The sequence below is a fragment of the Rhamphochromis longiceps genome, linkage group LG8 (genome assembly GCF_057381845.1).
Source record: "Rhamphochromis longiceps isolate RC_006_pf linkage group LG8, R_longiceps_female_GT1.1, whole genome shotgun sequence".
Classification (NCBI taxonomy): domain Eukaryota; kingdom Metazoa; phylum Chordata; class Actinopteri; order Cichliformes; family Cichlidae; genus Rhamphochromis; species Rhamphochromis longiceps.
The window spans coordinates 12,023,608-12,038,655 of NC_140564.1; the positions used below are offsets into that span (position 1 = coordinate 12,023,608).

Here is a 15,048-nt window from a genome sequence, read left to right on the forward strand (position 1 = left end):
TTTTTATGCAATTTTGAAAAATGGAGAGAAGCAAAGATGATGCATGACGAGATAAACTGCACTTATAATTTTTCAAAAACAAGCAATTAGAATGTCATTTTGTGCTCTATTAAACTGTTGACTTCTCTTGAATGTTTTCCTTTATTTTCTGTCATTTATCATGATTAGGGATGGGTATTGATAAGATTTTCACGATTCCGATTCCATTTTCAATTCTGTTTTAACGATTCGATTCTTTATCGATTCTCTTATCGATTCTTCCCCCACAGCCAAATGGCTTTTAGCTAAGCTTTAGCTTCAGCCAAGTGGAAGCTAAATTGGCTAGTCATTCATATGTATATTAGGTCGTTAGCTGGGAATTCTGGAGGGAGGGGAGTGGGGGTGTGTGATTGAGGGCGTGGGGGAGCTGCTAAAAGCTGTGCACTTCCTTTTGTGTTTCATCTTGATGCATTCTCAATCATCCAGGGAAATAAATCTCCAAAAGTCACCAACTTGGAGTGTTTCAGTTTGCCATCTTAGGGAGAAATCAACACACATGGGTGTATGTCCTTTGTTGCTGAGATTTATTGATAAAAACAGTACAAAAAACCAACCATTTGTACACATATTTACAAATAATAATAAAAAGTGAGTGAGTACAATTCAACATTTTCAGCAATCACTCACAATCCTGGCACTGCCATGGTATCTGTAGTCTGCATTTACCACATGTGTATCTTTTGCAGTGAACACATCGCACAGTGGCATGATTGTTCTTGCATTTGTGTTTGACCTGACACGTGGCTCTTTTTCCAGGGCTAGGTGTGGAGCGAACTTGTCAGTCTTTGCTCGATCACAGCGGGTGGACTTGTCATCAAAGCGTAGGTGTTGCATGATGTCTTGGAAGCGGTTTCGTGCCATAGTTCCAATTATCTGTGGGTTTCCCAGGTTTGCTGACCAGCAGTCATTTACAGATGGCACCATGTAAACCCCCCGCAAGATCACAATTGCAATAAATGCCATTAGTTCAGGGAGGTCCATGAACCAATGAACATGCTCCGTTTGCTGTGCATGTTGAATAGTCCATTCTTGAATGCTACGAAGCATGTCAAGAGTGATGAAACACAGGAAGCTCTGAAGGCGACTCGAGATACTTCTCCTGGCCTTAGCCGTTGGCTCTCCATCTGCAGCGTACGCTTCTATTGGGGTGAAAGGGAGACAGGTCCCCACATGTTCTTCACGCCACACTGTGCCATCTTTCGCTGTCTCAGTCCCCAAACAAGCTCTCTTTTTCGGTGGAGAAGCAGTCTCCTCATCTGCAGTGTGAACAAATTCAAATTGTGAGCAAAATGGGAAGGTCAAACAAAATCACAAATGCATGCATAGATACTAATTATAATTCCAGTATCTCCTCCTCTGTATCAGAATAATGTCTGAAATATCTTACTTACTAACTACATCCACTTACTTGTTTGAAATGAAAAAGGAAATAACATGAAATGAAACTAACTGGAAGACTGATCAGACAGCTCTGAGTCCGAATCCGGCTGAACTTCTAGGTCTTCTCCATCCGAGTCACAAGGGTCGACTTCCGTCAGGATCATTTCCAAGGCCTGCTGAGTGGTGAGTCTTCTCTGCATTTTCTTTCCTTGGAGAGGAGGTCCGTACACCACAGAATTCTTCAGGGCAATGAAGGATTAGGCTAAGTGCAGTGAGATTGTATCATATATATACCCTTGGTACAATAGTACCAGTGCTCTGATTGGTGCCTCTGATTGGTGCCACAAATAACAAATAACACTCCCCAATCGTCCCACTGGGGAGAGACTTTCTGAAAATGTAGTAATGAGGCTGATGGAACCATTCCTAGACAAGGGCAGAAATGTTACCACGGACAATTTTTTCACATCGCTTTCACTTGCGCAAAAACTTCTTAGACGGAAAACCACCATCCTCGGCACAGTCAACAGGATTCGCAGGGAAATTCCTCAATCCACTAGACAGACAGATCGCAATGAATTCACCACTCAGGTATGTTACAGGTCTTTTGTGGTTCTATGTTTATGTGTTTCATTGTGTGTAAAAGGGCTATGGAAATAACAATTTATCTTATTTCTTAGGTGTTTTCAACCTCTGCTGCCACGCTGACGGCGTATGCGGCCAAACGGAAGAAGACAGTCTATATTCTTAGCAGCATGCACAGCGTGGTTCAGACTGATAACACTACCAAAAGGAAGCCAAACACTGTCTCCCTTTACAACAAAACAAAGTGTGGCGTGGATGTGATGGACCAGATGGTTTGGGAGTACACTGTCCGCAAAGGAACACGGCGCTGGCCAGTTGCCGTGTTTTATAACATGATTGACATGGCAGCACTGAATGCACATGTGCTGTATCAAGCATGCACCGGGACGAAGGAAAGACGGGTGGACTTCCTGGTGGCGCTTGCAACAGAGTTGGCTCACTCTGATGTAGCTGCGAAGAAGGCAAGAAAAGAACAGTTGCTTCGGACACAACCCTCCACACCTAGCCCTGGAAAAAGAGCCACGTGTCAGGTCAAACACAAATGCAAGAACAATCATGCCACTGTGCGATGTGTTCACTGCAAAAGATACACATGTGGTAAATGCAGACTACAGATACCATGGCAGTGCCAGGATTGTGAGTGATTGCTGAAAATGTTGAATTGTACTCACTCACTTTTTATTATTATTTGTAAATATGTGTACAAATGGTTGATTTTTTGTACTGTTTTTATCAATAAATCTCAGCAACAAAGGACATACACCCATGTGTGTTGATTTCTCCCTAAGATGGCAAACTGAAACACTCCAAGTTGGTGACTTTTGGAGATTTATTTCCCTGGATGATTGAGAATGCATCAAGATGAAACACAAAAGGAAGTGCACAGCTTTTAGCAGCTCCCCCACGCCCTCAATCACACACCCCCACTCCCCTCCCTCCAGAATTCCCAGGTAACGACCTAATATACATATGAATGACTAGCCAATTTAGCTTCCACTTGGCTGAAGCTAAAGCTTAGCTAAAAGCCTACCAGCCATTTGGCTGCTCTCGGGTTTTATAGGTAGAAAGGTAGAAGCCTGGGGATGCTAAGGAGAACACTGAGGCCGATTAGCTTAGAACTTTGTTTTATATCTTCTCTTTGAACAAGATAGAAATTTAGGAGTAACATGGCCTTACAAACCCAACAGTGAGATCTTAAGAGATCCAGCCTACGGCTCTTCAATGGGGTGTCACAGCGTCCCCAGGAAAAAAATTGTAAATGTAAAATAATAAAATAAATATTCTTCTGTAGCAATAACAAAGTATAACATAAATTATTCTGTAGCAATTACACAAGAATATCCAGTAATGTCCCTGCCTACAATTAAACACATTCACTTACCTAAAATCGGGGCATCTGCTGTGGCAAATGGGTGCAAGCCTTTGACCACAAACTTAGTCACTGCTCGGTGACATTCGTCTATCCTGGCCTGAAAGGAGATGCTACCGGTAGACTGCAGCGAGAACTGCCAGCATCTGAGCCAGACTCTGTCTCTCTCATCATGGTCACCTAAATGCACAGTAATGGCAGGTTTTGTAATAAGGCAGATCGCGCTAACATAATATGCACTGTTAGTTGATTATTTACCTGCCGCATTAACGGGAGAGGACGTGCAAACGTTACCGCTGCTGCTGGGTTGAGATTCACGAGTCCGGAAGGGAATTAAAAACATGACATTCATTTAAGGTCATTGCGTGTTTTGTGAGCAAATGCTTTTGCATATTTGTAATGTTTCCTCCCTTAAATGAAATATCTACTTTTCAAGTATTGCAAGTTGCCCTGTTGTCATCCGTTCTTGTAAAGTATAATCAAACTTCTGAGCCGCTTAGGTACCATGTTTCCTGCCAGGTAAATGACGCTCCACAACGTGGTGACGTCATTCGGGGCGACTGGAATCGATAAGGGAATCGTTTGCAAAAATGGCAAACAGTTCCAAGGAATTGAAACAGTGGGAACCGGTTCTCAACAAGAACCGGTTTTCGATACCCATCCCTAATCATGATGGATGTTAAAAGTTTCCAATAATGTGTTCAGCATGTTACATTAGAGTAATATGCTGCCATGATGCAGTCTCTCACCAAACCCATATTAATTTTGTTGCTGAGTAATTTTTTTTATCATTCTTTTCATCAACTAAATAAACAACTTTTGTTATTTTGTATGTGAGAGGCCCGTTACTCGTGTAAAAACTGTGTTGTTCGAAATCTGTGAATATTCGCCCCCAGCAGCCAACGCAATGGGCAGGAGTAAAAGTCCAACAATAAGCATTCAGCATTACAGGTCCACTTTAAAGGTACAGATCAGCAATATACTCTGAAAATCTTGAGGATGATGATTTCGCTGGATTTGCTTTTGCTGTGTTTATTCTTAATTGCCCCTCATCTACAACTGTGACAGATATATTATTTGTGGTTTTCAGTTCAGTACACCTACAGAGCAGCTGAACTCCCCTAACAGCCTACACTTGTAACACGACTTTCATCTAAAACGTTCTCTTAACTGATGATTTGAATTGCTCTATCTTTCTCTTTCCTCTGCTGAAGAGGCGGTTTGAGAGATATTTTCTGGTGGTAAAGTAGATAAATGACCATCTCAATAGCTAAAAAAACAACGAAAATTCAAGTTGGCCAAACTTTCGAGGCCTCTCTCACACACGCCTGGAACCAGTTAGCAACCATCTGGCAGCCACTGGTTACAATAGAAAAATGCATATTCCCCAACTTACTGGCTCATACTGGGCAAAAGAAATCGTGAGGATGATGCTATGTAAAGCCTAATGAGCCTCCTTGCAATTGCTTTGATTGCAAGAAGATTGCTACAGTTGCTCTCCAAGAGGTGAAGAAACTTTGACAAGTGCAGTACAAACTGAAAAATAATGTTACCACTTTTTCCGTGCGAGCAGTGGTTGCCAGAAGGTAACTACCCAATCTCTAACCTCCATGTGACTGAGGCCTAACATGGTGTGAAATCTTCGGTTCCTACCCAAGTAGCTTTGCTGCCTCATCTTACTCTAACAGCAATTGAAGTAGTATTAAACTAAGAATCAAAGTTGTTGATCCTTGTGATTGTTAGGTCTTTTTTTGGACTGATTTTCCCTTAAAATATTATCGAGATGGTCGTTTAGTAATTTGGGAAGCTACCTTTTAGCAGAGATCCTAAGCACAACATACAAACCATTCATGCAGCTGGTGTTGCATAGGGGTGTACCTTCCAATTCTTTGCAATAAAAGACCTGTTAGCCAGTTGCTGCTATTATTATTCTTTCATCCAACAAAACACTGGAGAAGATTTAATTTGAAATGGCTGCAGACACTGTTGGTTTTATATAAATCTTGAAAATGACCTGTTAGAATGAAAGGAGTCCCTTTTATACAAAATTGCTAAAAATAAAGGTATATTGCTTTCTGTAATAAAAGCTCCTGTCACCATATGCTGTAGAGGCAATATCTTAACTGAGGATATTCAAAGCAAGTCTGACAACCCTGTGACCAGATTTCACTGCCTGGATTTTTAACATATCTGTTCTCTTTCATCCAGACTGCAATAACCTCCTCCTGTCTCCCATTAGACTGTCAAATGGCTGACACTGGGAGTCATCCACTGTGTTAGATAGGGATGCTAAGAGACACTGCATCTAACTGAATGGCTGTGCCTGGGTTACCATTAAACCAAACTGAGCTTTGATAATGTGGCACATGCTGTTTGATGAGCTCTGTTCTTCACACGGCCTTGTAGCATTATGAGGGTATGCATATTTTACTAGTTTGACCCTGGTGGAAATAAATTCAGAATCTGTGCCGCCTTAGTGCCGTCGTCTACACAGCCCTGAACAATTTCCAGTACCTGCATCCTTGTGTGTGTTTATATGTATGTCTGGGGATTGGATCATTTAAACAGTTGGTGCTTCTGGAAACCAGAAAATGTAATACGAGTAAGGGTGCAAACCAGAACAAGATAAAACAAATCGATGCACATTTTCTTGGCTTGTTCCTGGTTTTGGCTGATGTTGTTCTAATAGGAAATAAAGTGGGTTCAGGTTAGTACAGATTTAAATGAGCTTAACTTTTTTCCCCCAGACTGAGGACCTCAACAGATCGTCCCAGATATGAGATGTGAGCCGATTGCGGCGTCCACCCAGAAAGTGACAAGCAGCAATGCGGCCACCATAGAATATCAGTGACTTTCATTAACTTCAAGTGATGATGGGCAAAATAGCTGCTAGCGATGCGAAGTATATGGGTCCTGAGTTGACCCTTTCCCAACTCCAAGTTGAGCATCCGAATCACCTTTTATGGTCGTGCTCAGTACTTCGTTCATGTCGTCCACTGGCAGGAAAAGTTTCAAATAAATAGAGAGGAGCTAAAACATAGTGGAACAACTCCTGGGCAGCACCAAGGCACACTATATGATAATAGCTGTTATGATAGCTATTTTTAATACCAGACATTATACATTAAGAGGTCAAGAATAAAACCGTGCAACTAGAAGCTAGCATAATTAGGACATTTTAAACATATTTGGTAAACGTAGCTAACTAACAAACAACTAGGGATGGACATTTTAAGCAAAATTATCATTATTATGTTCACTAAAAACTCCAAGTATTCTGTCTACATTGCACTCTCAGATATGATATACGATACAGTGCATCATTACAGTAGACCTGTGACATGTTAGCTTTACCTGGAGAAGTTTGCATTGGACCTTTTTGACTGCTCTACTTCTCTTTGGCTTTGCATGTTTCTCCTGTTTGTGCAATAGTATCTAATGTCGCTATCACAAATGATCCAGCCACTGGTTGTAGTTAACATGCTCACCTTCATGGTGGTTAGCATATAGCTTCTACTTGATTTTCACTGCCACTTCCTCAAGTTAGAGGTGGATTACATTTTACCGCCTGCTGGCATAACAATCGAAAATATCAGAATCTGAATATCGAAAAAGGTGACCATCTCTAAATCTCTTGGACTTTAAGTAATACAAGGAGTTTGATGTCTCCTGTGTCGTCATGCTCACTCACAATTGTATGTCGTGATCTTTCACTTATTAATTAATTATAAGATATATGTTGCTAGAGTGGTATGATCAAAGTACATGCACAATAAAAAGATAGTCTGTTCTATTTTATTCTATTCTAAAGAAAAATGTATATTCATCTCATTTAGTTCGTGATGATTATATCAAATAGAGACTGCTGCTTAGTAAGTACTCTACTCTGAATCCCAGGCTGGAAATGTTATTTATAAATACGTTGCCCTTTTAATTTGATTTATTTTATGCTTTTGTGGACTATTGCATCTGTTACGTTGCATTCTGCCAACATAATGAGCTAACCTTATTGTGTCTTGCCTGCTTAGATACTTTTATATTTAGCGTATTTCATTAATTAATTTAGTTTTAGATAAGATCATCAGATCTGCCCAAGAACCATGAAGATGGAATTATGTGCCTCAAGGCTACATGTAGGAAGACATGAATGAACATTAATTAGGGTTTTACATCTACATTGCTGTTGCCTTGTTGATGATCCATTGTTAGAATTGACTCACTTGCAAATAGGGCTGCCACAAACGATTATTTTGATAGTCGACTAGTCACCGATTATTTTTGCGATTAGTCGACTAATCAGATCATCATCCATTGGACGTAAAACTACATCTTATTGCACCAGCAGCATCTGCTCTTATATAACTATCATTAGCTTACAGCTTTAAGTGTTTAAGGTCTGTGCTAACTAAAAATAAAGACAAGATGATAGTTTATTAAATTTTAATGAAATTTGCAGATTGTTTCGGTGAAGTTTAATAAACTCCTTGCTATCTAAAATATAACAGGACACTGGAGTATATTCTGGAGCATCTCACACTTCTGATAATCAGCTGTCTGCTTGACGTTTATTCAGCTGTGTAAAAACTATAACTTTAATCTCAGACAAACTGATTTACTCAGGAACAAATAAAATACAAAAAAAAAAGCCAAACAATAACATTTTAAGTTATCTAAGTGACTCATATATATTTAACCTGAGTAGCGAAAGACGGCGGTGGGTTTGAAAATGATTTGCGGGGAGTCCAGTGTTCTCACGGCGCTAGTGACCTAGCCCCCGGCTCGCTAACGAGCTAGTGGGTAACAGACGTCTCCGAAAACGTAGGAGCGCTTTTGAAAATATGTGGTGTCCTGATAAACTGAGCAGATATTTGAGGTTTACACAGCTACATTCTCGCCTGAAAATATGTTAAACGTTTATTTTGTGACCCAGAAAGAATAATAAGAGTAATATTAAAACTAACTAGCTGCCGCCATTGTTGGAAACTGCGCTGGGCCGCGCTATGAATTCTGGGACACAGCTGCTTCTTCTTCTTCTTCTTCTTCTTCTTCAGGGTTTAACGGTAGCTGACATCCTTGTACATGCAATGCTGCCATCTTCTGTTTCAGTCCGTTATTACACTCTTAAATCCTGCCACTTATTCCTGCGTCTTTTGTGATCTTACAAAGCTTCAAACGACGCGTCGACTATTAAATCAGTCGTCGACGATTTTGATAGTCGACGTAATCGTGACTAGTCGACAAATCGTGGCAGCCCTACTTGCAAACAGCTGCAACCCACTGTCGATCTGGAAGGTTTACAAAGACTGAGGGTGATTTTATGTTTTTTTCCCCCAGTTAACCCTGTGATAGATTGTGTACCCCTCCTCTCTATGTATCTCCTATCTATCTATGACCGCTGGGATAGATTCCAACCCAGCTGCAACCCTGAATGAGGGACACATGAATGGATGGATGGATTCTCTATTTGTAACAAAGGTGTTTTTGTACCTTATTTTATGTCTTGGTTTCATCAGAGTAAAAAAAAGACTGCAACATCCTTGAAACTAGGAAAAATTGTTGATTGCTGGGTGATTACATTACAAATTGTTGTGGCGAACATCTGGTTGCCCAGAGGTTGCAGCACCGTCCAACCTCTGCTTTCAGTCTGATTGAAAATGGTCACAAATTGAAGGTTGAGTGCACAGCTCGCCTGATGGGAGGCAACCTGTCCCAAAAAATCACGGTCTAACTTGGACCATAAATTAGAGCATGCAAGTCACACTCAGACTGAACAAATGTTTGTTGGGGTCATTTTGCCGTTAAACTGCTGTCCTGGAGCAACTATGTCAGTGTTTGTGGAGATATTTGAAATCTCTTTAAATCTCTGTTTGAAATCTAAGAAGTTCTGGCTGAACTCAGAATCTAAGTAGATGATAATAATTTCTGATGAATGGGAAATTCGGTATTTGTAAATAAAAATGGATGGCAACAGACACTTTTTGATTATTTATCATAGTTAACGATTATATTATCACAAACAGAATGTATGAAATTGCTAGCTTGAACCCCACTGAACTGCAAACTGCACTTAAAATGGTAAATGTAAATGGTAAATGGCCTGTATTTGTATAGCGCTTTTAATAGTCCCCACTAGGGACCCCAAAGCGCTTTACACACCCAGTCATCCACCCATTCACACACTGGTGGAGGCAAGCTACAGTTGTAGCCACAGCTGCCCTGGGGCAGACTGACAGAAGCGAGGCTGCCATATTGCGCCATCGGCCCTTCTGGCCAACACCAGTAGGCGGTAGGTGAAGTGTCTTGCCCAAGGACACAACGACCGAGACTGTCCGAGCCGGGGCTCGAACCGGCAACCTTCCGATTACAAGACGAACTCTCAACTCTTGAGCCACGTTAAAATGCGCTTTTGAGGCAGGAACTTGACTGAAAGTGGTCAGAGACTTGGTCCAAAGCTGGATCTGCCATTTCATTGGCATTGAGGTGACAAGTTCGTTGCACGTGGTCGTTTAAATTGCAAAGAATAAAAGCAGCCTGCAAGTGTGTGCTTTAATGAGTGGATGTAGCGTGTAGTGTATAATCTTTAATATGAGCATCCACCAGTGTTACAGTATAGATTTGACAGAGAATAGCATCATAAATCACCCTGAACATCTTCAATTTATAATCAGAAAACTTTTACATTAGGACACGAGTCTTTGTGTGCCATTCATTTTTCAACAACAACAAACTTCTTTTTATTAACGTTTCTGTCTCCTGAAAATTAAAATGACTTTTTCAGTATTTAAAGGAAATTTCTAGTTTTTTTTTTTTTTCTTCACCAGTGCACGCTAATGCAAAGGGCTCACACACGTACACATTTGTGTAATTCTATTAAGCACATTAATTCATTTGGACACCTTATAACCAATAAGAATGGCACCAGTTTCAAACCCTTAAGTGCACCTGTCACAAACCTGTTACCCCCCCCCCCCCCCCCCACGCCCCCCAGTATTCAAATTAATCACTGTGTATTCTTAAACACGCAGCAGATGTACACACACGCATGCACAGCAACACACAACACAGAAAATTCTATCAGTGTTCATTTATTACCGTTTTATTTATTTCTTTTCATTCTTTTGTCTGTCATGGATTTGTTGAGCTTTTTTAGTTGGCCATACATGCTTCCATCTTTTTCTCTGTGCACACGGTTTTATTAAGCACGTTTCTCTCTGGCTCTTGCCCTTTAACTCACTCTTCCACCTGCCTTTTTGAAGTAAAGCCAGCATAATTGCACATCGTATGAACACCGTTGCTCCCTTCTTCCTCGTAATACATCACCAACGTCCCGGCTTCCAGCTCTTTGCATAGTGGGGTCACAGCGGTCATTTTAATGAGTTTGCAATGTCTCACTCTGCTCCGTCCCGTTTGTTTGTTATCTCCTCTGTGTTTTCGAGATTTATGGTTGCACGTGAATAAGTGATGTCTCCCTTATCTGAGACGTATGGCTGGGCTGTGATGCCCCTCTGTGTGTGCCTTTTGTTTAATGGATTCTGGTAAAACACTGATATGCTATCTTGTGATGGTTTAGAATAAAAGGGAGACACAGAGATGCTAAATGGTCCTCAGAGGCATTTTATTAGCCCAGAAATCACAGGAAGTTTGAACAAATATTAAAAAAGTGGCGTGTGGACACTGATTTCTGCTGACTGTAGTTTTCATTTGCAAGTAGAAAGAATGTGTTGTTTTGTGCCTCCGCGTTCTCCAAGGACAGTGTGTTTTGCTCCTGAGTTCAAAATGTAGAAATCAATCAGATTTTCAGTCATTTAAAAGCGACGCAAAGAGCCCCCAAGGATCAATGACTCAGCATGACTCCTCTGATATGCTGTGTAGTCAATGGCTTCAAAAGATGACTAAGAGAGAGGCAAAGATACTGCCTTGTATCAAATTTATATTTTAGTGTCATTTATACTATGTGATAGCCAAACGTTTCCTACATCCAGTGTGTGAAATGATATTTGTGACAGGTAAATTACCGCCAGACTCTTAAGTGTTTTCCAGCTCACTGATTTGCTTCTCTGTCTAGATTTCATAAGTGTTCTTTCCAGCCGCAGCAGACAAGTGAAGAGCTCCATAAAAGCCAGTATATCCAAGAACCCATAGTAAGTCCGTGTTGTATGTATCACCTGTTTGTGGTGCTCAGTAAGAGAGTAGATCTGTTAATGTAGGTTTGCAATTCACACACAAAATAGTTTGTGATTTAGATATGTCTGTGAAGGTTTTCAGGCATCCAGGTCATCGTAGTCTAAGGAGCTTGGAAAGAAAAGCGTCTGGACTACTTTAAGTTGCTTGAAGACGTTTCGCCTCTCATCCGAGAAGCTTCAGTTCTAAGGTCAAATGGTGGAGAGTCCCAGATTTAAGCTCTGTGGGAGTAACCCACCGAGAGGGACAAAGGACCCCCTAATGATCCTCTACCTAATCACACGAGCCAAGGTGTGAAAACGGGTGTAGGTCACAATCAGCCAAGGTTTCGGGTGAGCTCATTGTGAAACCTGGCCCCACCCTATCATGTGATTTCCTGAGGTCAGATGGCCCAGGATGTGAGTGGGCGTGAAGGCGTCTGGGAAGGGATCTCAAAACTGGATTATAGATGGCAGACAGTTAGTGTCGTAAACCGACAGATTTAGACATTTTAGAAATGAACCGCTTTACCACCTAAATTAATAAACCTGATTAATCCTTGTCAGTCAGTGCTGTTGCAGTGCTGATATCAAACTCTGCCAAAGTTTCGTTTGTGTGCGCGCGCTCGAATCTGCTTTACAAAGAAATTGGGTGCACTTAGTGTCATCATAAACCTACAACAACTACTGTCTGGTGAGCGTGATTGGTATGGGCAAGGGTTTCCCCTTCCAAAAAATGTATTCACCTTCCCTAAAATTGAAAGCATAACACAGCAGTGGATACTTTAAAATTTTTCAAATTAACAACCAAAAGCTAATGTTTATGGTCAACATTTCATAATTCAGTGGTAATTTTTGACTAGGCTAAAGCTAAAAGGCTGTTCCATGTTTAAAAGGAAATGTGGAAGAGACAGAGTAATGAGCTATATAACGCCTTGATTTTCAGCTCGTTTGAAATGTTGTTCTTGTATTGATCATCAGAATTGCTTGGCTTATTACTACAGTTAGGGTGACAATGACCACATCATTTTTTTGCACCTCAGCTAATGGTGTATTGCCACCCCAACAAGGTGGGCGGGGATGGGTGGTTGTCATTGACACCCAAATTTGTGAATTCGAATAAGAGTCGTTTCATTCGCGACCGACACATCACTTGTATAGATGCAGTTTTATTTCCATTTCCAGGCTGTCCATCCACAGAGCTGGAAATGATCCAAACAGGTTCATTTTAACCAAATTTCTGTCCAGAACCTGTAGCTCTTTGACAGTATAAAAAATTCTCAGTCATTTTTGTAGCAAGTAAATTACATTCTGAAGCCATTCAGTTCGATTGAACGACTCAGAGTCTGTGTTTGAAAAGAGGTAATTGGCTCTTTAGTTTTAATGCTTTGCTGTAAATGTCTTGGGTATTTGGATTTGCCAAAAGTTTTGCAAAGCTAGGCACAGATAAGATTAAAAACCCACGAGTTATTCTACAGTCACGCATCGACTACCTGCCTAGTTGTGGTAGGCCATCCATTATATATATATATGTGTGTGTGTGTGTCCTGCTGTTAGTCCCTTTTGCTGTGTTATTGATCAGGATGGCCCAGTGCACGTCTTACGCTTCCTCTGTAATGTTTCTATTCTGGGCCTTTTCTTTTCCCACATTTTCTCACCTTCTCTTTTTCTTGGCCTTTTCCTCTTGTTTTGTAAATATTACAAGATTTCACCATAATCTACAACAGTTTGTTTATTGATTTTGATTTAAGCCATAACTCAATCTAGATTAACCACTTAAGTAAGTAGTGATTGAAGTGATGAAAGATGTGGCAGAGGTTTACAGCACGCCAGTATGTAAAATTCACTAACTACATGTGCGGCATGATAATAGTATGAACCTGCTGTCCAGGTTGTTTAAATTATTATGCATTTTTAAACAACATGTGTTCATGTAATCCCAGCTAATCTTAATAATTTATTTAGTTTAGTCTAATTTATTCTGTATCACCACCAGTGTTGATCAAATTACTTGAAAATAGTAATTAGTTACTAATTACTGATTACTTCTCTTACTACTTCTGACTTATTTTCAAAAGTAATTAGTTACTTTAATACTTATTTACTTTTTAAAAACATGATATACAACCTGAATACTTAATAAAGACCTTTCTGTCCAATCAAATGAAAAAGTCTCTTTTTAAAACTTGTTTTATTAGTTTTAATCTTTTAACTTTATGGACACTGCATCAAGCAAAAATTAAATTATATGCAACAGTCTTTAAGAATTTTGATTAACATTTAAACCTATTTTCTTAATATTCCAGCATATAAAATAAAATAATTTTTGTGTTTACACTCTGTCAAATAGATGCAAGTAAAACACAGCAAAAAATAAATAAAATCACAGATTCAGCAGCACTAAGTCCTGTTGCTCTTAAATCTGTTTTCACCTGTTTAGCAGGAGTGGGGCCAGGTTTGCCAGGTGCTACAGTGGTCATGTCAGTGGGGGGATCCGGGGGTTTCTCTGTGAGTTTCACATTCCCGTGGCAGCATGCTAGGTGCTGGCTCAGATTTGAAGTTTAATTTTTTGCTGTAGAAAGAAGTTTTCTTCCCACACAGAGTGTACAGCGGGCGCTAATATTTTTGTCACTTTTTATGGAATCAAACTTAAAGTAATGTCAGTAATGTAAAGTACGCTGAATGGGCGGCAACAGACGTGTGTTGCTGCCTACGTCATTGTCATGAGACACTCTCACTGCGTTACTAAACCGTCATGATTTAGTTTGTAACGCAGCATGCTTATGGGAAAGTAACAGGTAGCGAGTAAGTACTCGTTACCTGAAAAAGTAATCTGATTACACGTTACTGCCCATTTCTGATCACCACACTAAGTGGAAGAACCTGCACATTCAGAAATATTATCGTCGCTTGGAGTTGAACACACAATCATTTTAGTTTTCTGAATTAATACAATATACAAAAACCAGTTTGTTTTCTATAGTCTTGAACTGTCAGTTATCACTTTTGCACCATCCTGAGGGCATGTGTTGAAAAATATAAGATATTTTGAGGGGCAGTGCTTATGGATATTCGCTAAATAGTTTTGTTATAATGAGATGATCTGTGTTGGTTCCATTTTAATTATAGTTAAGATGCCGGGGTCATGTTTTATTATTGTAATTTTCGATAAGTGACACTGTAATGCCATAAGTGAACCGTGTTGCTTATGTCACTTGTACATGCCTTACTTTACATATAATGTATATGCAATACAATGTAATGTAAGGTAATTAATGCTACATGTAAATATCACTGCTGGATCTCACTTAAAGTAATACAAGAAAACACTTTGAACTGCTAAAATAGATCAAACAAAAATGTGACTTTAGTTGCAATTTTGTGACATGGAAAAAATTCATACAACAACTATACAGTTAGAACTGCATAACAGTTGTCATATGCGTTAACAAAGACTAGCTTCCAGTTTATGGAGCAGTAAAATTGTGTTAGCGTGGTAAAAATGGGATCATCTCC

General features: G+C 40.0%; 2 protein-coding genes across 3 annotated transcripts in view; one reads left to right on the forward strand and one right to left on the reverse strand.

The window, feature by feature from the left end:
* The window catches only part of slc39a11 (solute carrier family 39, member 11), a 199,712-nt gene that overhangs the window by 64,711 nt on the left and 119,953 nt on the right, over window positions 1-15,048 (forward strand). The window lies entirely within an intron of this gene.
* On the reverse strand, window positions 652-2,006 carry LOC146663153 (uncharacterized). Its single transcript, XM_085417321.1, has 2 exons — window positions 1,490-2,006; window positions 652-1,295 (listed from the first exon to the last, which is right to left on the reverse strand). Exons 1-2 carry the CDS (start codon window positions 1,617-1,619, stop codon window positions 652-654), a joined length of 774 nt encoding a protein of 257 aa, XP_085273447.1. The 5' UTR covers window positions 1,620-2,006.

Coding starts and splice junctions, on each gene's coding strand:
- LOC146663153 (XM_085417321.1), bottom strand. CDS start 1,619: ATGCAGAGAAGACTCACCACTCAGCAGGCCTTGGAAATGATCCTGACG. Junction 1,296..1,489: donor GCTGTCTGATCAGTCTTCCA/GTTAGTTTCATT, acceptor TTCACACTGCAG/ATGAGGAGACTGCTTCTCCA.